Source organism: Cariama cristata, unplaced genomic scaffold (assembly GCF_000690535.1).
Source record: "Cariama cristata isolate BGI_N322 unplaced genomic scaffold, ASM69053v1 scaffold7614, whole genome shotgun sequence".
Lineage (NCBI taxonomy): Eukaryota > Metazoa > Chordata > Aves > Cariamiformes > Cariamidae > Cariama > Cariama cristata.
The window spans coordinates 36417-63379 of record NW_009613424.1 but is presented as its reverse complement, the minus strand read 5'-3'; the positions used below and the strand labels follow the sequence as shown (position 1 = coordinate 63379).

General features: G+C 41.0%; 1 protein-coding gene across 1 annotated transcript in view; it reads left to right on the top strand.

Moving 5' to 3' along the window:
- Positions 1-215: 215 nt before the first annotated feature.
- The window catches only part of ADCY5 (adenylate cyclase 5), a gene marked incomplete at its 5' end in the record, with an annotated part of 44066 nt that continues 17318 nt past the window's right edge, over positions 216-26963 (top strand). Inside the window, 5 exons of the mRNA XM_009699009.1 lie at positions 216-356; positions 12269-12291; positions 16892-17036; positions 18644-18741; positions 21456-21543. Of these exons, the coding sequence (XP_009697311.1) occupies positions 216-356; positions 12269-12291; positions 16892-17036; positions 18644-18741; positions 21456-21543 (495 nt within the window). The remainder of the gene's footprint in view (positions 357-12268; positions 12292-16891; positions 17037-18643; positions 18742-21455; positions 21544-26963) is intronic.

The window sequence follows — 26963 nt, the reverse complement described above, 5'->3', positions numbered from 1 at the left end:
AATGGTGGGCACCACTTAGGGGCACGTGTTCTAAAAAAACAGAAGAAAAAGAAATGTTGGACTGGGACTGCTCCTGATCAGTGACCACTTCATAAAATTCATGGCGCAAAGCCAACTTCTGGAGTGAGAGATCTGAAGTGAGAGATGCTTGGAGAATGACTGCCATGTAAAAGTTTCAAAATTTATTCTGCATTTCTCTCTTGTTTGTATTTCAGAAAGACGAGAAAGCTACAATAGCCAAGATGAACCGTCAGCGTGCTAATTCCATCAGCCATAACCCACCACACTGGGGTGTTGACCGGCCCTTTTATAACCACCTTGGAGCTCACCAGGTCTCCAAGGAGATGAAGAGAATGGTAATTGCTTGCTTTATGGACATTAATTTATTTTCTTCTTAATACAGCATTATATATCCTTCCCTGCTTTGTCTGAAGGTTTTTGCAGCCCCAAGGGTGTTTTCGAAATGGGGGTGGTAAATTCTACTTTGACTCCAGAAATAATAATAATTGGTCCATCTGGAGGTGAGTGATAGTGAGATGAGATACAAGGTTGTTTGAGGCTGAATGGCACAAAGAAGGCTCTTTTGTCTGACTTGTCCCACGTTCTGAAAACTGATCCAGGCTGTGTGAGAAGACGTGATTATCTGCAAAAATTACTCAGTAACCCAAGCATTCAAACAGCAGCTGACATACATTTGTACTAGATCATTACAGGCTTCAGCACCTGCAAAGCTTTCTTGCTTGCATTATAACAGCCAGATGCTGTTCACCTTCTATAAGCTACATGCCCATGTATACTCATGGGTCCCCAGGAATCACAGCACTGTGTTTAACTCTTGAGAATACATTCTCGAGTACATGGATTAATTGACCTAAGGTAGCAGGCATCTTCATTTCCTGCTCGTACCTGTCAGTCCTTCCGAATTAAGATGAACAAGAGCTAGTTACCAGCTCAATTGGACTGAGAGCGCTTTTATGGCTTATTTTACATAAAGTTGTAGATTATATTTTTGTTTCCTGTGATAAAGATGAAGAAGAGAGAGTTTCTATTATAATGACTGATTATAATAATAATAAAAATATTTAGCACCTCTATAATTGCATGCATAATCAGGTTGCTCTGTGACCTTATTAATGGTGTTTTGACCCTTCATGCACAGTCGAAAGTGTGTATTTGTTGCCCACTTTGTTGCCCATAGTCAAAGTTCTGCTCCAGGTCACCAAAGCCTTAAAGTATTCAAAGAACTTTTTAACATGAGATTTACTCCCACAGCTTAAAATTTTGGCATAGCAATAAGCAACCGCATATGGTGTCTTCTAATGGGAAATGCTGGCACATTTATTAATAGCTGGTGCTAATATTATTCAATCATAATATTATTTTACAGTGCTAAATCAAATTTCTTAATCTCCATAGTAATGTTTCTTTCATTTCTCAGATCTCCAAATGAGGGCTTCTGACATAAGCGTACAGATCAGTGGAACCGTGCATTTTTTATGCAGACTTTTCAATAGGGTGTGCTCAATAGGCATGACATTATTAGAAGAGCCTAATCACACTAGCACATAATTATAAGTTTCTTTGAATAGCTTTTAAGGGGTTCTTGCAGTCTTCTGTTCAGAAACAAGGTGTAAGCATGCCAAATGGTATTATGCTTCTTGGTGTTAATTACAGTTTGCCGTGTCTAGCTGGTTGTTCAGTTGGAAAAACATAATTATTTATTGAAATATCAAGCTAAGTCCTAAAAACTTCACTGCCCCTCAATTGTAGGAGCAAAAGCTTCTCTTTTTTTTTTTTTTTTTTTTTTTAATTTCTCCTTATGTTGAACCTTTCCCTGTAATGGTATTTACCTTTTTATAAATTCAGCAGCTCAGAAAGTCTTTTCCACTCTATCTGCTTCTGTACTGCCTCTTGTATTAAGGTCTTTTTTGAGAGGCTGATGTTGCATGCATCAGGCTATTTCTTGAAAATGAATTTAAACCTGATTCAGAGTATTCACCACTGCTTTATGTGTGAGATGCATTAGTCAAAATGAAAACATGCTGCTTTCCGTGGCCTAGAGACCATTTTAATATCTGCTAGATGGACATCTTACTGATTAGATCATAGGAACAATTTCTCCATCTCCTGTCTCAACTCTTTCTCTTTGTGTTAACTTCTAAATATACATTTCTTTGTACCGCACAGCTTTGCACAGTACTTTATTTGCATGTAATCTCTAACTTTGTGGTACGTGGATACTGTGTGTGCTTAAATGCATGCACAGAGCACACTGGCTGCACACACATGCACGCTCTCTGCAAACTGCCTGCTTAGAAATACGGAATGCAGACAGACAGAAGGGGAGCAGAACTACAAAGGCTTTTTTCAGTGCTCCTCTGGGATGACATGTCATTGATCTTGGTAAGCTGCACCAGCTTTCAAAGCTCTTCAAAATGTGCTCTTTGTTCCACGTCACCCACCTTTCCCCCAGACCTCTTGTATGTATTTATATGTAGCCTTTTTTCTTGGAAACTATGAACACGTAAGGTTGGATTAGTGGAAGTAGTATGCCGAAGGCAGACAGTGCAACATTGCCCTTCTCTAAAACCTGGAGCTCCTTAGCCCTGTAATTTCAAAACAGATGCTTATAAGGGTAATTGTGAGACGCTCCTCAGGCAGGAGCCAGGTAATGTTGCAGTGATGTGCAGTTACATTATATTGATATGTAGATACTAATACATTTGTGTGTAGGGAGTAATATGGATGGTTATAAATGACACAGGTTTTTTATCACAAATGTAGAACATTTTGCATTATGAAGACAACCATATATTCAGAAACAAGAGACAGTATTTTTTATGGTGCTACTTACAATTACCCGAAAGAGAATATTAAAGTTCCATGAATTGCATTTTTGGGAAGGAACTGTTATATTTAATAGAAAACAGAGTTATTTTGGCCATTTTTCTTTCCTTTGAACGTTGGCTCTGGTAGCTGTCTCTATTCTTAGGGTATATTAGCGGTAGTCCTGGATGAGACAGATTAGTGTCAAAGGTAACCATGTATTCCTTTTCCCCACCCTCTCCCCTTTGGTTGTGGCATTTCAACATGCTGCCGTGTCTGGGCACATCGACAGTGCATCCATCCGGGGGGGGTTTGGGTGGGAGGGCAGCTCAGCTGGCATCATGGGGAGGTCTTTGGTCCCTGCTTCTCTCCGCTTTGTGGCCTGGAGTTCAACCCCTGCTGGGTCCAGCTGACTTTCCACGATACTCCTAGGTTAGGTTGTTCCCCTGGGCACACAGGAGTTTATCCAGGCACTTGCACACACATATAAATAAGACAAAATATCCTACACGTGTTTATTCAGCAGTAATCTAAAATGTGCTGGAAAACTGGAGTTATTTTCCTAGTCCTACCCTAGCTAACTGGGGCCCAAGTCAGCTGGGATTGCAACTGTGCTGGCTCATCCCATCCAGCCCAGCAGACTCTCCATCTCCCTCATGCACCGGACTGCTTTCTAGACCATCCCCAACCCTGCTTTTTCCCCTCCCATTGCTTAGTGGTGGCTTTTCTTGCTGTACAGAGCCTCCAAGAGAGGCGGCAAGCAGGAAACACTGACGTTGCCCATTGCTGACCCTGACCCCCATTAGCTGGTGGAGCCACTGCCCGGAGAAAGCCAGTCCTGGGGCCTGTGCTGAGTTGGGCTGCTGGTTCAGTGGCTGCCCCTAAAATACTGGTAAATTTGCAGTGGAGAAGGATTGGATACAAATGATGTGGGAAGGCAAAGAGCCTTGCCCTGTGCTGGCAGCATCTGCAGGAGCCCTGGCCCTAGTAGCCCGTGTTGTTGGACAGGGTGATGCTGCCGGCATGGAGTGGGTGGAGGGCTGCCTCGCTTGCCCTCAGCAGGCGGAGAAGCCCAGACAGGATCAGCTTTGTGGCTGTATACAGATTATGAAAAGAGCCAGAGCACAGCAGAAGAGCAGCACAGCTGCTTTCTGTTTTTATTGCTTTTTACAGCATGTTTTCTTGTTTCCTAAATAAAAGCAGTCAGTCCAGGACAGTGACTGTATCTCTGTGGAAATGCAGACTTTTTACTGCTCCATGATGTGTGCAAAGGAGCAGCATTCCACCACGTCTCCGTACACCAGCCTCGTCTTTCCCACTGGCCATCTGGTCCAGTTTTTAATTGCAAAAGGGTGGAAAATAAATGGACTTGAAAGCGTTTGAGACTACAGGTGTATTTATAGCTATAACAATATTTATACACCACTAAGAAATACTTTGCTTTTCCCAGTATAGATTTCAGAGTGCTTTTATAAATATTGATGGATTTTAGACTTCTGGAAATAATACTCATGTCTCAGTTTTCATCAGCAAAACAAAAGTACTGTTAAAAAAAAAAACAGTTTGGAGATTGTAGTTGACTGTAAACTGAAAGATGTTTGTTGTAAACAGTGATAAAAAGGCATATGTTGATACCTTCCAAAATTACAGGGCTGTTCTGGATGACAAATTCTTCTCTTGCATCTTTTACCCTGCTCAGCATTATTAAGGTTGTAGCTGCCATACAGCTATCATATTTATTTTACACTGGCTAGTATGACTGAGTAGCTTAGCTTGTTCCACTGATACATGCTCTGGGGAAGGTTTACTTCAGAAACGGGTACCTCTGAGTCCTTATAATCAAATGTGGGCAGAGTGGCTAACATGGTTACTGAGCCCAGTTATAGATGCCTGGCAGATTTCCTTTCATTTTTTCAGCTGCTGGAAAGGTTTAACGTTAGGAAGTTTAGGAACAGAAAGAGGAAACCCTGAAGATCTGCAATACTTATTTCAGTCCGACCATGCTTCTGTCATGAGTCTTAGTACAACTAATGAAGCATTTAATTTGCAATGAAATTGTATATGACGTTGATGTTAGTCACACAGTAAAAACAGAAATAAAATCAAATAGGGGTTATACATGTGTAGGAAATACGACTGCATACAGATGTTAAAAATATGAGACAAGGTTATAAAAATGCATCCTGGATATGGCCAGTGCAATAAAGAGCAAGCTCTTCTTTCAGGTAGGCACTGCCTGATTCCTTGCAGCAGTGCTCAGAGCTCTGCAGACTTCTACATGATATTTGATTACTTGGTATTTACTTTCTAATGAAACAACACTCATCTACAAGCCTGGTCATTCAACCATAGAATATAATTCTTTGTCTTATTCACCCTGTACTAAATCAAACAATTCTTTGCATGTTGCATGGCAAATACAGCTCACTTCCTTCCTTTATGTCTCCCAAGTTGCCCTTACAATAGATTTTCTTGTTACTTGGAAAACAAAATCTTGTTACTCGGAACAGGTGCATCAGAAGAACAGACGCTATAGCTGGTTCTGTGCCATCTGTACCACTTAAACATCAGAAATTATTAAAAAATTAAAATAAAACTCAGTAGGGCAACTTTTCCTCAGTCAATAGTGCAGCCCCATCAAAGAGAAGTGGATTTGATTGAGTCCATGAATGAGGCACCAAGGGTTCACCCTCCTTCTAAAGGTTTCATTTAACTGAAGGTCACCATTATCCTCTTTTCCAGCAATCATCTGCTAAATCTGGTAATAGCGACATTGACGTCAGTGGAGCTGGACAGGGGCACCCGATGGAGAAGAATTTGACCCACTATTTTTTTGCTGGTATTGTAGTGTGCAGAATCCCCTGAACTCATAATCAAGCAGGGAGAAACCCTCGAGCAATCCTTTCTGCTGTAATCTCCATGTATTGCTATGGACCTGGGAGGAAATTGTTAGTCTGGTCTGGGTTTTATATAGCCAATTTGATTTTGATAGCTCACAAACAGCAAGAGGAGGAATCCTATCCTGCAGTTATACTATGTAATTGCTTTGGTGCTTCTGAAAAGAGGATTTGCCTGATTCACATGTACCATGTGATCTCGTATAAATGACTGAGAGCCATATAAAACATTGTACATTGCTCAAATTGTCAGAGGCTTCATACAGTTTTGTATCCTCATCTGCAAACCTAACTTTTATTATAGTTGATCAGGGCGTGCAATCATCCTTGATTAAATTCTTTAAAAGAGGGATAAGAGTCAGCGAGATGCAACAGCTGATCTGCAGCTACTTTGGTGAAACTTAGGTAGTTTAATATTTGCTTGGATGTCTTGCACTGGTAATTTTTCCACCATTCAATACCCTTTTCTAGAGTAAATCGTAGTCATATGGGAAAAGATGTTTAGGATTGAGACACTACTAAAAAGTGTCAGACAGTTTCTGAATGGGACTAAATTAAGCCTGCAGAAATAAAGATATCAATTCCCCTTTATTCACAGAAGCATTTCCTCTGATGTTCATGGCAGCATTGCACAGGTGAACAGCAGAGGTGGGGTTGTGGCATTTACCAGAATGGTTTCCAAAACTTCCTAAAGCGGACAGTAAACTTTAATGACAAAAAGCTGCAAGGTCAGCAGATTTGGGTCAGATTTTCAGAGAGGGTGAGCAGCTCCGGCCAGCACCAGTGGGCAATTTCAGTTAACGCTGGTTAGGCTTGGATTCAGTCTGTCTGCATCTGATTAGAAGGCTACACGACAGTAGTTTCTGTAGCAGTTTGTTGTGTTTATCATAATTTGGAGTGTAGAGATGAGAGGACAGAGATTAGGGAGCCAGAAAGTGATTCAGAGCATTTCTAGGACTACCTATTTTTATGTCCTTTTCTGGTTTGCAAGTTCTGGTAACTGTTCACAAGTGAGGTGCAGAACCACATAGCATTTCACTTGAAAACGTGACCTTTGAACTGAAGAAATTTGGATTTAGAGTTCCCAGAAAACTGGGAAGTGTGAGCAACCTACACTTGTCAGAGGTGTGAGTTCAGAGCCAGAAGTTAGTTAAAAGTAAGAGGGGGGACATGGACGGACCTATTTCAAAAGCAAACAGTTATGTTCTATAGATACAAATCTAATGGGCCAAATAAATTCATGGGTTTGGCCAGGTCCGGTCTACCAGCTGGGGGCTGTGTATGAAATCATTTTGAGTAGAACAAAGTAGAGGGTTTCACCATCTGTGAGCAGTGCAGAGGAATGAAAGTCTATTTATCAAGTGGGATGGGCTGCAGAAAGGGAGCTCTTCAGCTTTCCTTTTTGGAGCTCATTAGTCTGTGTTCCAGCTATGGCAGACACACTCATCATATAATCTGTTTCATAAACTGGTTTTCTGCCAGTTTGTTGTTCTACACTTAGATGCTTGTTAAATATCCTTCCTATCAGGCTTAGTATTGTCTGTGCCAGTTCTTTCTGGACTCTGGTATAGAAATTGTGTTATTTCTGGCTTGAGTGCTTTGAAGTCCTTCAGTTTTGTTTCTGCTTTTTACACCTGACAGCATCTATCTTTGTAGCCTTGTCTTGTTGACCACAGGGACAAAGGCAGAATGTACAACACTGCTGAAACCAGATGTGAAAAATTAGTTTTGCGGTGGGGCCAGACAAGGTTGTTTTTTAACTACATCCACTCTCAGCCTGTCACTCTCCTTTTCTGTTTTCCATGGTCACTGTCTCTGTGAAGCACCTTTGCTTTGCAAGTTGGCCTGACCTCTTAGAAAGCTCATTTTGTCCTTAAGTCTAAAGTTCTTTCGATTTCTGCTATAACATCATGTAAGTCCCATTTCAACTTTGTTCTAGAGATGGAAAAAGGGCAAGAAAAATTCATTTTTCTGTCATTTTTGCTCTTAGGATCTTTGCTGGAGTTGCCAGCAAAGTTTTTAAGGTGGAATCCATGTTTCCCAGCCACATTGCCATTAAGAAGATCATAGAGCTCATCAGCCCCTCTACCGTCTTATTTTTGGAGCAAAATAGAAAAGTTAAAAGGATGTAAAGTCTATTACACTTTTCTTTGCATATTTACAATATGTTAATAATTGCAGCTAATGTTCTCGAAGTTAGAATTATTATTTCTAATGGTTCTTGATTTGAAGCATTATGGTATAGCAGTCAGCTTGTCATGTCTTTGACACTTTATCATTCTATTTAAGGAATCAGTCTTAATCTTCAAAGAAAAGGGCTTAGTTAATTTAAAAGTCAAGCAGAGAGGTGGCAGTCATATGAGCTTTTAGCACAATAGATATTCATAAAATATGCCCCATAAAATAGTAAGCCTTAGGGACAGATGCAGTAATATAACATTCCCTCTTTTTTTCCTGCTGCACATATCTGCTCCCACTGAGGATGGTCATTAAAAGTAAGTGCTTCTAAATTCAGAGCCACCTGACCTGCCATAGAAAATATATTTTTTTAAGAATCTCATGTAGAAAAGAAGAAAGAGCAGGACTGTGCTTTGGTAGGTACTAGTGCCTTTAAGGGAGCTGATTCAGCTAAGTTTGGGTTAATATTCCTAAGTCAGAGAGAGAACTGCCTTAGTCTCTGAGCACTTATTAAACGCTGTTACCTTTACATTTGCAATCTGATGGCAGAATAATGCAGCCTCATGGGGGAAGGACAAAAACTCCAGTGCCAGGGATATTTAAAATGAGACTGAATAAAAATTGCATGAGGTCCTATATGCAGCAGTCCATTAGTACTGCACTGCAGTAAAACCTATCTCACGCCTCATGTTCCCTTCGAGAGAAAAGGAGTTTTAGCCTTAGCAAGGGCTACTTCATCATCATGATTATGGAGCTCTTCTTGAACTCCTGTGAACTCCTATCTTGTAGCCATCATCACTTTTGTGATTTTCATCCCTGCCTACAATTCCCACCCTTTTCTTCATAGCACCCTAGAAAGCCATCAGCACTGCTTCAGTCTGCTGGACACAAATCCATAAGCAGTCAAGAGCGGATTTATATACTTAACTCCAGGAATTGGCTTTTTGTCTTCCTATCCCCTTACTCACCCTCTCCTAAATGACAGGCACCTCATTTTTATCAGCTATTTTTCTGAGTGTTCAGATTTCTGTATATGTGTGTGCAGAAATGCCAATCTTGACATATCTTTGTGCAGCTCAAAACCTGCTCTATACCTGAACAGACTGGGTATAGCCCCAGCCCAGCTACTCAGCCTCCAGTGGCCAGCACAGACAGGTGAGATCAGGGATGCTGGAGAGTGGCTTTGTAGACACACTCACGGCAGCAGCTCCCATTATTTCACTTTCCTGCTTGAGCTTGGAAATTTGTCTACTAGATCATGAGTGTGTTAGTCCTTTAGGAATGAAGACAAATCCATGCAGACAGTAGTTCTGCAGGACTGATTGTGCTTAGTGTTTATCCTGTGTGTAACACAGACCATTGCAATTCATGCGAGCAGCCTTATGCTGAGCCAAAGGGCTTTAATTGGAGAAAAGCATCTGCATCCTAGAGAAACTAAACTGTTCGCCAGCTGCGAAGAAGAAAAAAGATCAATGTGTCATTAGTGCCCAAACCTTGTGCAAGGGGAAGGAAATAATTTAAGGGCAGATTTTTCAATGGACTGAGCGTGCCCACAAAGTAGGAGGAGGTGAAAACACATTAACCAAAACCCAGGGGGAAATTTCCGTCCCGACTCAAAATAGGGCGAGCAGTGTGACCCTCTGTGTGTGATCATCTCTACTTAAAAGGCTTCTTGGTATGTGATTGAGACACGGATGCTTTAGTGGATAGGGAAAAAAATCTCTGGTCAGAATCAGATCCTAGAGGTACATTTGCTCTGTATCCTGGCAAAGTCGTTCAGTGCAAACAAGAAAGATCTCCTGTAATAAATGACCAGTTTTTAAGAAGCTGTGTTTGAGGGGTTTTTTTCCTAGAATAATCCTGCAGACCTTTCTCCATAACAATTCCATTTTTGGCAATTTGGCTTGAAGAATCTTTCATATGAAAAGGGAATGTTTGAAGTGAATCATTTAATTTGCTTAACTTAGAGGTTCCTACTACATTTAATTTTCAGCTGATTCTCTCTAATTAAAGTTCAAGTCACTCTTAAATATTTAGCCTTGTTAAATGAAGATCCAGGAAAGAAAATGTAATGATTGCTTTACCTGAAATACACCTTTTTTGAGTTTTTAATTTTGAAACACCAATTTAATTTTAATTTGAGCTACCACCATGAATAATTTCCAAGGTTTCAAGCACAATTTAGTATTTTAAATTGAAAAGCTAGATCAATTAATTCAGTATTATTTTAGAGGCTTTCCTTATAACAGTTTTGCTGGGAGAGAGAAGCAGAGGAGAATCAAATTCCATGTTGATCAAGTGATCACCCATATAAATGACCAGTTAAAGATGCCCCCTATGTATTTTTCCACGCTTGACATATTGAGAAATTTTTTGAGGGTATACTTGCTGTGGTGTTTTGGCAACTTGACCTGGTTGACCTGTATCCTCAAACTTGTGCACCTAGAAGGCAGGAGCACGAGATCTGTGTTTCGTTTCAGAATTTCAGGGGGATGAATGGTTACGCAGCTGTCCGTGAAAATCAGACCATTTTAGGAGACTCTCCCACTGCAGTCAGTCATCCAGTTCCCATGTGGCTAAGCTTGAAAATGTGAACTTGATGTCTATCTAATAAGCAAGTACTGGCTGTTTTCTCGTCGGTTCCCTCCCCTTATTTCTTGGCTGGTAGCTATTCATGTTCAGCTGATTTTCTTTTTGTTTTTCAGCCTAACTGACTATGACACTAGCCAAATTAGTGAGCATTTTGTCTCCGTGATTAATCAGTGAGCTTTCAGTTTTGGCACTGTGTTGTAGGATTGCTTAAAGGATAAATAAATAAATCAATGAGACATTCCTGACAGCTGTAAAATGATTAAGGAAAGGAAAAAAAAAAAAAAAAAGCCACACAAGCAAAAGTTGAATGATCGCTTCATCATTCTTTAATGTGAAATCAAAAAGTGCATGTTTTTTTTGGCTTGGATAACTGGAGATGCTAACTTTGAATCAACATTACTATTTCTTCCTTCTCAGTGGATCTACTGGTGGTTGTTACATGCGACTGAGAGACTTCTTTTATCTGAATTTCTAATGGATTAAGTTGGAGTTGCAGTTTCTACTTAGAAATGTGATTTTAATCTGAAACGGAGTATGCAAAAATGGAAATTGCGCTCTCAGTGAATCACAGTCCTGGCTGTTGACCTGAGTGACAAAACCCACTTTTTCCCTCTTGCAAAGCTGATGCTGTTCAGGGAGACTGTGTTGGCTTTACTTCTGCCTCTCGCCATATCGCCACATTGCTAACTAGTTGCAAGGGCAAAATCTGTTCTCGTTTAGTATCTGGTTAATGTTCTTGTTTCTGATGGTGTTGGACAAGGCAGCTGTGGGAAGACTTTTGCCCAAAGGTTTTTACTTTTTCACAATCAGGACGGATCTCTGTTCGCTGCTTCCAGCCTGGTAGCAGCTGCGGGTCCAGCAGCTGGAATATCCTCATGTGCTCTGAGCAGTTTTGGCCTGAGGTCTCTGGGAGGAAAACAAAAGGAATTCTTCCTATCTCTCGGCTCCATTTGTTTTATGTTTTAGAACACAGGGTACAAACTCTGTGCCTGAGTATTTGACCCTGCTTGTCAAATATACAGCTTTTCTTGACTTCAGTTAAATTTAAGCCAAGATGTCAGAGGGCAGATTTTGTCTCAGCTCATGCAAAATAACCATTTTGATGCAATTTGGTCTGTTAGGTATGTTAATGCGAAATATATAAAATTATGCCTCCGTATGTATTTTTCTCTGAGGCCTTCTAGCCTCTTGAACTGTGGATGACCCATAGATACATACACTTACTCAGTTCAGGTGGCCCTGAAGGAATTGTGAACATTTTGGCTATTACAAATATTATAAATAATTCCTGAAATTTTATGCAAGAAAACATGTTTTGTGTGTGCACGCAGTGAGGGGAGAAGGAAGGAGACCCCTTGAGGTTCCTCTTGAAGAGCTGAAAACCGAAATGCATCTAGCTCGCTTAGCCGAGCTCCAATATAAAGAGGTGCAACCTTATTGAATACAATTACTTTTGTTTCAAGTAAAATACATCCTCAGTTATAATATCAGCATAATTCCCATTGTGTCATTTGTAATGGTGGCTGCAAAAAAGAAGACACCTGAAATAAAGCGTGCCAGCAGTCAGCTGAAGTATCCTTTATCTTCACTTGCCTAAATTGATATCTGAAGGCATGTGTTTTTCTAAAATAGTACCGTGGGTGGGTAAGGCTATCCATCCACACCTAACAAATGAGCGCCCTGAAAACTCCTCTGCAAAATGCTGTTCTCAGGATACTTTGTGTTCTCAAAGTCAGCCTGTTTCCTAACCCTTGTGTCCTTTTCCTTTCTTTCAGGGTTTTGAGGACCCCAAGGACAAGTAAGCAAATTTACTTCTATCATACACTGTTATGTTTGCACATTTGGGATTTTTTTCTCATATTAAAAAAAGACAAAAATTAATGCCCAGCAGCCAAGAATAATGCCTGGACTCCCCAGAGGTTTCCCCTGGAGAGACAGCCAGTCGAGGGCACGGGATTGACTGATGTGCATTCAGAACTGCCACTGCCCTTGAAACATTTATTCATTTGTGTGGTTCTAACTTGCTTTTGTAATTAAAATGCTTTTGCTGCTTTTCCCCTTGCCCCCAATATTCTTCACTATTTGCTGCTTTGAAAATATCCCAAGAACAAAATCTTCCTGTAAAGTATGTCTAAGTGCTGAGCCCCTCTGATAAGAAAAGTTTATGTATGTATTGAAATGTATATATAGTTTCTGAGTTTATTTGTATATATTTTATATTACTCATTATTACATATTACTTGGTTTTATATATAAAAATGAGCTCAGAAATGACGGCTTATTTGAAAAAGTAAATTCAAACTTTCATGCTCTAAAATACAGCCACATTAAAGGAGCATTTTCATTTTTTTCATATAGAACTTTAAGAAACAATAGTTAAAATGTTTTATCAAGAGTAGTATTTTGAAAAATTGCTTTTGGAGGAAAAAAAACCCAACTGTGTTCACTTTTTAACTTCGACAACTGGACATAACAAAAGCATTTCCTGTATTGAAGGTGTTTGGAATAATTTCACATTCAGTCCTACTGAAAGACATTAATTGTAAGCTTGCTCAGAGCAACATAGGTAACAGTAGAGGAGACTGATGCCTAAAATATGTTGGTATTGCTCCTTATCACGTTTTTCAGGTCAGGACTTAGCAGACCTCTGTGAGCTGGGACAGCTAAATGCTTCTGTGGGCCCTAAGCATCTAGCTTTGGGAAAATTCACATTATGGTGGTTGAACATTGAGAGCAACTCCCTAAAAGTAAAGGGAAGTGACAAATTTGAACATGGCAATGTTAAGAATCATTCTCTCCTTCCCTTGTCCTTCACTGCAAACTTGATTTTGATAACATTTAGCGCTGTGCACCCTGGAACATTTCACTGGTGCTACAAGGTGTCCAGGGGGAGTCATCAGGGTTCTTTGTTGCATCCATGAACTGAGAACCCAGCTGATGTTATATATATTTTGGACAGAAAAGACCTAACAGTTTATAACAAAATAATTCTTAGGAATACAAAAATTTTAAGTATCCCTCATAAAACATCATCTCTCCTCATAGTTTGTGCAAGAAAACATAGATTCAGCTGCCTCAGTGTTGGTCCACAACAGAGTCACCCAGCTGGTGAGGAATGGCATCTCCACTGTTGCTCCAAGGACCATAATGTCTCTCCTCCATCCTATAATTTGAAAAGATTACTTGAGCTGTTACGGTCGATAGCTAAGAGCTGTGCCTTTACAGTGCTGATTCAGTGTGAGGCCATCTTCTTATACAGATTGCAGGATTTTTGCATTTCTGTTCAGCACCAGAAGAAGCTACTACTTGCGTCAGATTCTCTTGATGCAGAAATCTGTTTAACTCAAGAACAAAGATTTGTCCAAAAAAAGTCTCTAGTAGAAAATGTTCATGGTGATATTGGTTAAAATCAGATACTTAAACCATATCAAGCGCTCAACCCAGTGCCCTCACATGGGGAAACACCGAGCATCAATACTTTTCTCTTACAGCAAAGGGAGACGTAAGGACCACGCATCTGTGTAAACAGGACCTGACACTTAGGTGCCTAAATGCAGATTTAGTTATTGAATCTAGGCATGAAGCATTTAAAATTATGGCATACATGTAGTTTTGGCAGTGGTCACACTCTTCATTTGCAGAAAGTAATTAAATCAGCAGAACATTTTTGGATTACCAGTATCTCTGGGTTAATTGCTAGCTTTCACATTTGCAAGCAGGGTGCAAAAGTTGCTCCAAGCTCTGTTCATGCTGTTCCTGTCCCTTGCAACAATTTTCTGTTGGCTGCATTTGGAGAAATCTCAGCAGTGCTTTTAAGAGATGTTTCTTGAAGTTTTGTGGTGGCCTGAAATCCTTGTTTTATTCCCCCCACCACGCTATTAACATATCAGTAAGTATTTCCACATACGAGTTTTACTAGTCTATGTCAGTACCTCAGCTCTGACTTACAGGCACTGCCTCCAGGGCACTCCTTAGCCCGGAGAAATTTTGTATTTCAATTTAAAATTACATTTATGCAAATGTACCCAAACTTGCTGTACAGTAATTTAGTTTGAGTACAACTGGCTGCGAAAGTCACCCAAGCAGTTAGGTATGTGCAATGTGACCCTGCAGTCTACATAAAGGTGGCTGCCTCACTGCAAATATCCCAGCAAGGCAATTTAAAACCTGCAGGGGTATTTCGACACAATATGCAACCACAGAAATTATTGCAGTATTAGAGATATCCTCAGCAGTATAATGACCTATTACAAAACTGGAGGCAGCCGAGGCCAAAGACCGAGCAGGCAGTTTCTTCTTCTCTTCGTGTCTTCCTGAGTGATGCTTTTAGACTGAACATAAAATATCACTGAGGTTCGCCAAGATGCTGAGCCAACTCTTGTGCTTCGGTTCTAGGGGAAAATGTATTGCATCTCTCGTACGTGGTATGAAATGACTAAATGTGAATGACCCAAATGTGTAAATAACTCGCAGGATCTTGGAAGACATTCTGTAAATACGAAGCCTAATGATTTCCTTGCTCATTTTTACGAGTCTAGAAGACATTGTGAGGACTGAATGAAAATAAGCAGCAGCATCTTGAATGGTCAAGCAGATGTGCTTCCTCTAAGGAAGCATCTAGAAGTAAATTCGATGTTCTGTCCTGCTAGGCACAAAACCGCTTTTATTTTCGAAGTGGAATGTGTGTAGTTCAAGGAATTAAATAACTCTGAAGCCCAAAAATACGAAACTGTTTTCCCCAACCCCCCTGAAATATTTAGATTGGCTAAAATAGAGATAAGACCTTGAGGCAAACTAGGTTTGCAATTGCCATATGGTCACTAAATAGGTCCCAACCGTGTGTTGTCATGACCCAGCTGAGGTGTAGACACGTTTAGCACGCTGGGTGGGGTGAAGGGAGTTGCAATGGAAACGCGTCGATGGACCTGACTTATTTTTCTCTTGGCAAGAGGTACATGGTAGAGTTGGGCTATGGAGGGCTTCTTGAAATCTGGTCCAGTTTTGCAGAGAGCTTTTGGAAAGCAATTCTCTTGGAAGGGGACATTTAACTTTTAAAACAAAGTCACATTCTGGTTTGTAAGCCTCCTTGAGCAGTCTCTGCTCTACAGCACAGTCGTACCTGTAGGGGCCTGCTGGCTGCAGCACAGTGTGTTACACACTGTTATTCAGTACCAATAAAACCAAGAAAATAAAGCAGTGTAGCTTTTCATCATGCTTGTCAGACCTCAGGATTTTTTCTCCGGAGTGCCTGAGGTGAAGGTCCCGCAACATGAGCCCTAAGTTGCTGTGCCATCATGGAGTTTGCACATAGAAATAGTTATCCATTGGAATATGCCCCAGTGCAAGCGGAGGGCGTATTCCTATGGATGACTATTGGCATATCCCGTGGATAACCTTGGCAATCATGCAAGCAGAGCAGAAAAACAGCACTTCAAGATTAGCTTTTAATTTCTGCCTATAGCTAGTTTTAAGGCAAGCCATTAAAGTGACAGCATCAAGTCATTAAAATCCTGTTAGATTTTAAAAATAACTAGAGAGTTTGGGGAGGTGCTTCAGGTTTCCTGATCCTCAGTGCAATATGCCTCAGGGCGATTAAGTTTTCAGTGTTATTTTTTTCAACAGTTTATGAAAATCAGCCTCAATTTTCTGGAGCTGTAGCTGAGCATCAGAAACACACTGATACTGAAGATTATAAGCAATTTAGAAATCTTGTTCCACATATTTAGAAAGCAGACTCTAATTTGTACCTTTTTTGTTTGCTACCTTTTTCTTTTGCAGCTTTCCCGAGTTAAGTAAATATCTTGTAAACAGAAAATTTTGTCTGGTTTGTGCTTTATACTCATAAATAACTGCATGCAGAGGAGGCAGTGGGGTGTTAGGCCACGTTATTTTCCCCACACATTAATTCTGTGAACAATTTTTTCTCAGAAATGGAGAATTGTTCAAGTTCAGAAATTTTCACAGAAATATTTACAGAAAGTATTATTGGTAAGCAAGAAATATGACCGGTTACATGTATCATTTTGCCAGTTCAGGCACTAACAGCTATGACAGCATGGCAATGCAGGGAAGAGTAAGTCAGAGGACTAGTGGAAGGAGAATACTGACCAGTTTTAGAGAATGAAGGACAGTAAAGAGACTGCAAGGCAAGAATCAGATAGATGTAGTATAGAATAAGGGGAAGTAAATCAAATCCTTTCACTGGTGGACTCAGGACTGGCAATGAGCTCTAGAGACAATATCGTTTTCCTCTCAGCTTGTAATCCATTTTCAAACTTGAAGCTGTCATAAGCAAAAGGCCATTGACCTCCAGCTTTTTATACAATGAAATGATAACATATGGTGAAGAGGGGGAAATTATCTTGTCCTCTTACGCTCCCTTTTCGTGACATCCTCAGGAATACACAGGAAAGTATGAACCCAGAAGATGAAGTGGATGAGTTCCTGGGCCGTGCCATCGATGCCAGAAGTATTGATCGGTTACGCTCTGAGCACGTGCGCAAGTTCCTCTTAACATTCAGGGAGCTTGACTTGGAGAAAAAGGTAACATTGTCTAAAAATCATTGCAATGTGTCAGTCAAGCTTGTTGTGAGTTTTAATACTCCTGCACAAGGTCAAGCTTTTGTATCTATAGGTAAAGCAAGGTTTTAGATGTTGGAGGTGGGGTTGTGATCTTAAAAAATCCATGCTTCATCATGGAAATCTTAATATCCACGTCCCTAGAAAGCCACAGTCATCTGAAGGGAGCACTGGACAGGAAAACCAAGCCATTTCTGTCAGACGCACATGAGTACACAACGATGAGCTGTAAACGGAATCCAGAATAAACCAGATTTGTTTCTCTGACCTTGAGGCATCCAAGCTGAGATTGCCGTCACCCCTTATCTCCCTCAAATCAGTGGAGAAGCCTGCTTCAACCTGCCTGAGCTCTGAATCACCTCTGGAGGGGTTTTACTCTGCCCTTTGTCTCCCCAGGGAGTCCCAGGTGCCACTAAGGTTCATTGGGATGCAATTAATACTCTGGTCATTTTTGGGAACCCATTTTAAGCAACAGGTAGAGTTCTCTGTCTCACAACTGTGAGAAAGAGGAGTAGCAGTCCTAGGGCTTCTGGATAGCTGATTGCTTCCTGGTTTTGTTTCAGATATTGTTGTGAGGCAAAGATCTTTTCAATGTCTCTGTCTGTACAATAGAGCCAATATCAGCTCTAGAAGGCTGCAAAGTTAAATTCAGTTAAGTCCAGGTGCTATTATCAAGGGTACTATATAAACTGCTGGTTTTAAGTGCCCAAAGAAAGTCTTTTTATTTATCCAAGCGCAGATCCTTGGGATACTTGAGCAGTTTTCAGGTTAAACTCATTATTCAATGGAAAAAGCTTCAGTAATTAAGTTTGCAGCAACTATTTTAGCATTTTATTTAGAAACACTTTCAATGACAGGAATTGCAACTTATTGCAAAAGTGTACCTTTGCAGGATTTACAGCTATTCAATGAATCAGTATGGGACTGGATAAAAGCTCAAGCATGTAATTTTCCCCGACTCCTTCCCTTCAATTTTATAGCTGAAAACTAGGGAATTAGCGGTTCACCTGTTTTGAGTACCTTTTATTTTGTGGTTCAAACATTGAGACCATCTGCGCTGAGAACCGTGCTTCAAGCTAAATAAAGCATCTTTGGGAATCGGATGCAGCTCCCATGTGACCAATATGTTGACAAGCAGTTGGAAGGAGTGACTGTGTGAAAACCACAGCATCCTGACACTATCATTAGAAGAAGCCAAACCGTCTGCACAAAATATAAGGTTTTCTCATTAACAACATTCATCCCTGTTGGAGGAAACTTCCAACGGAAGAAGTTTAGATATGATGATGGTGACCTAGAATTCTGGTCCCAGTTAATCCATTCCTGTTCCTCTGCTGCAAGGGGCAGATGGCAAATCCTCTCACCTCCCAGCTGTGTGGGTTTGTTCACGGCCTTTGGGTCTGTTCAAGCCCTTACAGCTTGCCCAGGGAAAAGAGGAGTTTGTAATGTTAGTCGTTTCCTACCGGTGCTGCTTTCCAAGGACCTAAATGGAAGCCAAGTAAGAAGTTTTTGTGGAGAGAAGGCAGTCAGCGAAATTTCCCACTAACATAACCCTGTTTGCTTTTTTGCAGTACTCCAAGCAGGTGGATGACAGGTTTGGAGCCTATGTGGCTTGTGCCTCCCTAGTCTTCCTCTTCATCTGCTTTGTTCAAATCATAATTGTGCCACAGTGAGTATCTTTTCATCCCTTTGCTCCCATCTGCTCCCCTCCTCTATTCTAGCCTACTTTTCTTTGTTTTTTTTCTTGAGAATTCAGAACACCAATGGGAAGAGAAAAATCCTTGAATAATTCATGCTCAAGTGATGCTTGATGCTTATTGTTTTCACTCCTTTCTAGTGCAGATTAAAACCTCCTCGCTGGCACGTGAGGATTTCTGTTTTCCCAGCATGATTTCTCTTACCATTTACCTCCATCTTAGGAAATTCAGTTCAGCACATTTATAAGCCTGTGGAAAACAAGTATCACTAAGTAGGAAGGATTGCCTACTAAGGCATAGTATGCATTCACAACATGAAGCTAGGCTGTCCTCTTACCTGAGTGCAGTGGGACAGAGACGTGAAAAACCCATCATAGCCTCATTGCTCAGAGCACTGAGGTCTCAGGATCTGCTTCACAGATGAGGCATAACCTCTCGTGTTTATTCTTCTGGACTCAGAGTAGCAGTGCAAGAAGAAAGGAGTTGAGCTACACATGCCTGTGCTTTGGGTAGCTTACTCTGGGTTTAGGGGTTGCAGCCATTTCTTTCCCCAGGCAAGAGTGGCATAAGCTCCCCAGGGCTGTGGGCCACAGTGCTCTTGGACCACTGCAGTGCATTGCTTTGTCTGAAAGGCACAGTGTAACCCGCTGGATCTTTTCCAGCAGTGAGCTCTGCAGCCATGGTATTTCTTCTCAAAGAGTTCATAAAAAATCCCTTAAAATTAAAGCATGTTGGTATTTCCGGTGCTCTGGTTTAGTAGCAATAATATATCATTCACTGAGCACTGCTGTGTTGGAAATAAATTCAAGTTAGTCATTTTTAATCTGAAGAACAAGATCACAGAAGCTCTGAAAAGGCTCCAAATTCATCTTCATTACAAGAAGACAAAAAATTATTTAAAGAGAGCTCCAATACTATTATATGCCACTACAACTGCTTTCTTCTTCTGCTCACACCACAGATCTTTTCAGAATAGAGATTGGTTTGTACCATTCAGATCAGATACTCCAAAGGTCACAGAAACGACTCATAGTCTGATGTTTGAGGTCATTCGCTTTCCCAGGCAAGAGGACATTCACTTCTGTGCACACAAAGATTGAATCAGCAAAGTAGCATCCAGTACAAATGCATCCAGTACAACGTGTAAACAGATGGATCCACTTTGGGAAAAAAAGTGAAGCTGAAAGAGGCTCAAAATTGAAACTAGATCAATCTCAGCAATTAACACATTGTTAATTATGGCCAAAAGTGTTCTTTGAGAGTAATTGATTTAGCAAGGGCTTATGCTTTGGATCTCTGGATGTTACTGCTATGACTTCACACCTGCAGAGGCCCTCTACCAGCCTTTGTGTTGTTCATCAAACTCCCTAAGCAGCCACTAAGCTGTCTCCATAAAACCCAGTTTAACATTTAAATGACAACTTGACAATTTCTGATCTGTGGCAACCATATGGCTGACTCCTTTGTATTACGCAGAAGCCAATCTCTTATGGCAGCGTGGTGTAAATGTCATGCTGCTCAGTCTCCTTCTACGCCGCCCATAAGGGTGGTGGTTGGTTTTTTTTGTAAGTTCTGAAGTGTCCTTAGGCAGCCTGGCCTGTCTGAAAGATGATTTGGTTCAAGGGTAAATAAAATTCCATGTTTTAACTGCAGGTCAGATATACTTTCCTTCACCTTTTGGGTTGTTTTTCCTTGTATTTCAATTGCATAGTTTTGGTCTTTTATTGAAGGTAACAGTCAAGCAGCAACTGAAATCACAGGTGTATATGTGTCACCATCAGAGCTTCATGAAAGACATAACATGGAATTTGAATCCGAAACTAGAGACAGAATGGCAGTGATAATTTATTATGATAAAGAGGAATAGCTTTACTGAATTTCACAAAGGTTCAAACAGTGAATTAGCAAGTACAATTATCTTAGTAGTCATGAGAGAACACAGAGACCATCTAGCTTCGGTGTGGTTGGCCTCAATGTCACATCACAAGAATACTTCCTTTAAATTATAAACAAGGCTGAATCCTGGGAGGGGACCTGTCCTGTCCACTGAGACCAATCACTGGGAAGTTGTTGAATATCTTCATGATCAAAACAGGTGAAAATGCATAGTACAAAGTCCTGTTTGTACTTCAAAGTTGGGAGGATCAGGAACCTCTCAAGCTGGCCAAGCTAAGATTGTTTACCCTGACTATCATGCCATGGTTGCTCCCATCCCATGCACGACACAGAGTATGAAGGATGGTGCAGCACAGACATTCCCTGTGCACAGCAAGGATGAGTAGCTATTCCCATTAAGACTGTTCCCACTGGGCTGCACTGTAGTGCTCAGCATGCTTTCCTTCCCAGGGGTCTCCTGCCCACAGCCAGCCGGGGGCCGACCTGCCATAACAAATTGTTCTATCAGCTCCTCTAGCGCATGAAATAATTTCTCAGTCCCTCTGCTGTCACCCCAGCAGGAAGGTGATTGCTATAAAAGATGCAGCATTCTCTGCTCTGCAACCCACGTGAGTAATTCAAAATAGGACAGAGTATCTGTGGTATTCAAGGCACCTCGTATCTCCTACTGCTATCCTAATTGGAAAGCCTGCGCAGTGTGTCATAGCTTGTACAAATGTCATGTTTTGGAGAGCAGAGCTGTAGCTGTTCTATGTGATGTGCATTGAAAAAAAAATCTCTTTAATTTCAGCTCTACATTTATGCTGGGTTTTTACCTGACCTGTTTCCTGATCCTGACCACGGTGGTATTTGTTTCAGTCATTTACTCCTGTGTAAAGGTGAGTACTGTAGTTTCTTTGTAGAGTCCTTTGCCTAAGATAAGTGGATCAGCAATTTGTTTCTTCAGCTAACAGAGTGTGTTTTGTTAGCCATCCTTTCCACACTGTGTGATAAGGGTTACAGAAAAAGCCTTTGATAAGACAGAATAAGCTGCAAACAGATGTTAGGGTTGGCATCTCTTTAGCTCTGCAAGAAGTAATCACTCTGCAGATCTGCATGTCTATTAAGTCTCCTGCAGGCACTCTCATACTGATATAAGAAGAACACATTTTTCAACGATGTGGAACAAAACACTGACCATTCGTTTCCTTCCTGTAAACTTCCTGCGGAGTCACCTGTGTAGTGGCCTCTGCTGCATATGCATGTTTGGGTAGGCAGATAATCAGAAGCAGAATATCATCAAGGAAAAATGTCTTGAGGGGAAGTAAAAGCCATAAACACATAGAAGCTCATCAGCCTTTCTCAGATGAGTGTACAGAGCTTCTAACATTCAGTGGGCTCTTCCTTGTAACTGGTTTTGATCAGCAAAGAAATACTTTGTATGAAATCAAAAAACATACTATTTCTTCTTGGCAATGTGTGGTAAATTGGCAGTCAGCACTTTGAGAAGGGTGATGTGCTCATCTTTTTCACTCAAAGGTATTCCTATTAAAATGTTGATGCTAGTTGATTGTATTTGCAGTTTTGGGGATCCTTCCAGTCTAGCAATGTCTGAACATGTAATACATTCTGCTTCAGGCTCCTTAGCCCTAGCTCAGCTATGTCAGGCAGATGATTTGCCTCACTTTTATTATCTTCTCTGTGCCATTTTCAACAGTTGAATGTGGGTGCGCTTGACAGACTTGCACCTTTCACGTCTTTTTGATTTTTGAAAGTTAGATGTGGAGAAATAAGCTTTGCCTTCTCATTTAATAAGAGCTAAAAACTGTTCCCAGTGAAAGAAGCTTCAGGTTATATTTGAACTTAACAACTCACTCATGGGGCTTCCCTTGGGCTTATGACAATTTTAAAGGGAGGCTAGTTTATAAGCACAGCATCCCGTTGGTCCTGCTTGTTTACCAGCAGTGGGAATTGCAAATCAGAAATAACAGTGCTAATAGGAAGACTTGGGTCCCTTGAGATAGGAATTGGGACCCAGAGATGCCAGGTTATACTTGATGTTGGGAAAACACGTGAGGATGCTCCTGAGGATGCTCCTGAGTGTCATTAGTTTGTAAACTGGTATCAGCAGTTAATGTGATTAGCAGTTAATTAACAACCAGTGTGGAAAGCTTTTGGTCACAGCCACAAAGGACTTGGGAACTCAGTGCAGAGCTGTGCTGGAGCCTACTTATGCTGCAGTACCACCAGCAGCAACATCCCAGCGCATTGCCAGCCATGCAGAGCCACACCAACACACCAGCTTTACTGGTGCTGTGCAAATATTGGGGCAAGAGCTGTGGCAGACCCAGGCCTCTGAAGCATTCCAGCTGGCTGACTTGCAACCAGATGGATTTCAAAGCACACAGCTGTTTGTCACCCACTGGCTTTTATGGGCTTAGGTTGCTTCCACATATTGACAGCAGCACTCATTTCTTCTGCCATCATTCAAAGGTTTTGGTTTTGGTTTTGGTTTGGGCTTTTTGGTTTAATATTATTACTGATCTTAATTAATGATTAATTTAAAAGGCACACAGGATTTTTCAGTCACCATGACCCTAGGCGGATGTTCAGTCTTGCTTTCTTTGCCTTGATCTTCCAAATTCCTGTAGAAGAGGTCTGTTCAGTGGTGCCTGCAAGTGTTTTTAGGCTAGTTTTGCCTCAGTGCACAGGCCCTGGAAACACAAGACATCAGAGGGAATTCAGACTAACATCAGAATTTAGTGGGATTTTAGGAAGCTCCTGGTATTTCCAAAAGTGAGTTTTCAGCATGTTGGCCCAGACCCACAAGGTGCTTATGTATAACATTCAGTGTGGCCAGTGCCTTCTTTGCATAGATTGCAAATATTGAAAATATTGGGCCTTCTAGCTTCAGTACCTTTTTGATTACCCTTTTTTTAGTGCTCCAAATTAGCCTCTGCTGACAACATCTGGTTATGAGATGGCTTGTTTAGGGGATGGGTACTTCTGGCTTGTCAGCTACGTCTCTGGTGGCAGCAGCTCCCAGTAGCTACAGTCTGCTTCTGTCATGAAAGATTTTTGTGTTTCAAGTCAATTTTTTGAGCAAGGGGTTTACCCAGCCCTTGGTTAAGGGGTGTTACTTGATTTCTGTACTCCGCATTGCTCCAGGAGGCATTTTTACACATATGCACAAGGAAGGCACTTTTACAGATCCTTTAGATGAAATTTTAAGACACAGGGATGTCAGCATTGTTTGTTTTGTTTCACACTCAGATGTGGGGTAGAAGAACATGTGTTTTACATACCAGTGGATCAGTCCACACAAAGTCGGAAAGCAGGTGTCCACCCCAGGATATCAGCATAAGCATAACTTTTGCCTGTTTGCTATGCTGTTACATGATAAGTGACTCTTTTTTCTTCCTCTTTCCAGCTTTCATGTGAGGTTTTTCTTCCCTGTTTTGGCCTCTCCTTCTCTGGCTTTGACAGTGTCCAGCAGGCTCTTTCTGGACAGTTTGATCGTGTTTTATTTTCTTTTGCTGTCATTATTATCTTCCACTATAAAATTCTCCATGGACTAGAAGCTGATCCTGGAACTGCCAACACAGCCAGCTTGACTTTCCAAGTTTCTTCAGCTGTAATAAACAAGAGAGTTCCAGTTTTTCACTTTGATGCTCCATGAAGACTTGGCCACCACAAGCTGGTGTTCCTTCCCAATAGAGTCTAAGGTCATGGGAACCAGGATCCCTTTGCAAATACTCCACTGACAGACATCTGTTTTGCTACTAACTTATCAAGTTTGTGTTTCTTCTTAAAATCTTTAACTTCTGGTATCTACACTGCTGTGTGGAATTCAACTTCTTGCCTGTTCCTGGGAGCATGTATGAGAGACATTTCAAGTTAACCTTTATGAGAAAATAAGTTTTTCTGTAGCTTTACATAGGTGCAGCTTGCCTACCTGTTTCTTTGCCTCCCAAAGCTGGTCTAGATGCTCCTAAAGTGTTTGGGTTTTTTTCTCAAGCAGGGGAAAAAAATGCCTCTGAAAACTGTACTTTTTTAATAGACTAATAAATCACTGTGAAATAAGTTATATAAATGGACTTGCAACATCAAGTTGCCTGGAGATGTTGTCTTTTACTGCAGAAGCATCTTAATGTACTTCAAAATGACTCAAAGGCTTTTATTACAAATTGAAACATCAGAACTTAAAGACCTCATAGGTTTTATCCTCTCATAACACAACAGCAATTTTCTAAGCAGTTTTCCATGTCCACAATATATGTTATGAAGACAAAAAGGAGAAATGTTACTCTTCTGTCTGTGATTGGCTTTTGCTGCAAAGTACAGTTTTTGTTTAGTGTATTCTTGTCATGCAAATGACTGGAGTTTGTGGATTCTTTTCAGTGTAACACTTGTTGGATTGCATTTTAAATTCAGACTTTCACCTGTACAACAGTGCTCTACCTTCCCCTTCTGTATTCATTGGTACCTGCATGCTTTCAGAGCCTTTCTCCTCTGGGAGATGATGTCTTCCAGCAGCATTTACACATTTCAGTTCAGAATGAACTGGAATTGACTGGACAATCCAATTTCCTTTTTCCCACTGTGGTCATTTTTCTTTACATGAGGATTTTAAGAGGGCTAATGAGTGACCTCAAGCTTGTGTGGCACCCCAGACATGAATCTCAGCTGCCCAAATGGATCATGTGCTTTCTTTCAGCCCCTGTTATCAGTAGTGCACATGTGGGCTTAGAGTTGCCGTTTCATCAGACTTTCCTTTGTCCTCTTCACTCAGGCAAGATTCTCCTTATTAAGAGGAGTAAATGGTGTTGGACAGTACAAAGCAATGGGCTAACCAGCAACAGTGCATGGATTTTTCACTGTACTATAACGCTGTGATGTTCTGCTTCTTTTCCTATGACAGAAAGGAGTTTATTTTATTTTATTTTATTTGAGAATCGGAACGGAAGTCATCTTCTTTTCTTTTTTCTTCTTTTTTGTTATACCATTGACTTGTGGATGTTTTTATGGAGGGAGCATTGCTAGAGTGGAGCTGAATTGTCAGAGCTGAGACAGGTCCCCCATTTATAAGCTGCAAGTATTCCGGGTCTCTATCTGCCACTATGAAATGGGAGGAGTGTTACTTATGTTATAGAGCCCCCATGAATGTTGTTTGCAAGGCAGAGGTTCCTCAGATGTGTGGCATGGCTGTGCCGTTGTGCTCTCTATTGGAATCCTGACCTCCTATGGTTTTTGGCATTTGTTTCCTCTTCAGGACTTTTTCCAGCTGTACTTGTTTACTGACCTAAAATTTTCTCTAGTTTGCAAAGTAATGAGAGCTAAGATTAATACAAAGAAAACATATTTTCATTTGCATTTAGTGTCTTCCACTGATAACTTTGCTTGATATCTCAGGCTTGGTTCAAAGTCAGGCTTTTTTGGGATCGTTGGCAGCAGGGGCTTGAGCCAAGATCCACAACAAAGCGCTCCCGAGTTTTATTTAGGTGCCTGATTTCCCAGAGATTGCAGGAGGTTAGGTCAGTGCATACCTTTGAGGAGCTCGGCCTTGAGGCCTAAACAAAGGGGTGACAGGAAAATCTGTCCTGCTGTAATCTCGTGAGAAAACTGTCTAAATGCAGCACAAATCCTCCTTCTCCCTCCAAAACATATAAAAGTTAGAGTGGAGGAAAGCCTCATGGCATTTCCCACATCCCTGCACTGGTAGGGATCTGCTAGCTGATGTCTGCATGGAAGCAGCTGGACGTGGTAGGACGAGGAGATACTTCGGTTCATGGTTTATCAACAGAGCTAAAGATTTCTATATCAGCAAGATTTATTTCTAAGAGAGAGGTGTTTTGCTTTGTTTTACAGTGGCTGCACATACCTGAAGAATTGCATAAACTTTCAGTGAATTTCAGTCAATCCTCATTCAGTGCAAATAAGTCATAATCCCAATTTCCCATTTCCTCCCATCCTCCACAGAGCCTTGCCCTCTCCTCTCGCCTTGAGTTAGCTGGATTTTTGTGCGTGTGCTGGTAGTAGGTGAAATCAGCTCTTTCAAAACTCTTGCCACAACCTCTCTCTCCCTCTCTAAAAGTCACCAGCTAATCAGTGCTTTGGCCATTCAAACACTTCATAATTTCATTGTAGGACTGCTGCGTGGGAAGCCATGCACTGACAAAATGTTGCATCTCTGAAGATATAAGAGTGAAGGATAAAAGAGAAAAGCAAGACTTTTAATAGAAACATTAGTCATAGTTAAATTGCAGTGCCGTGTCGCTGCGCTGCTAGCTTCTTTGTGTCTCTAAAAATACCCTCTAGT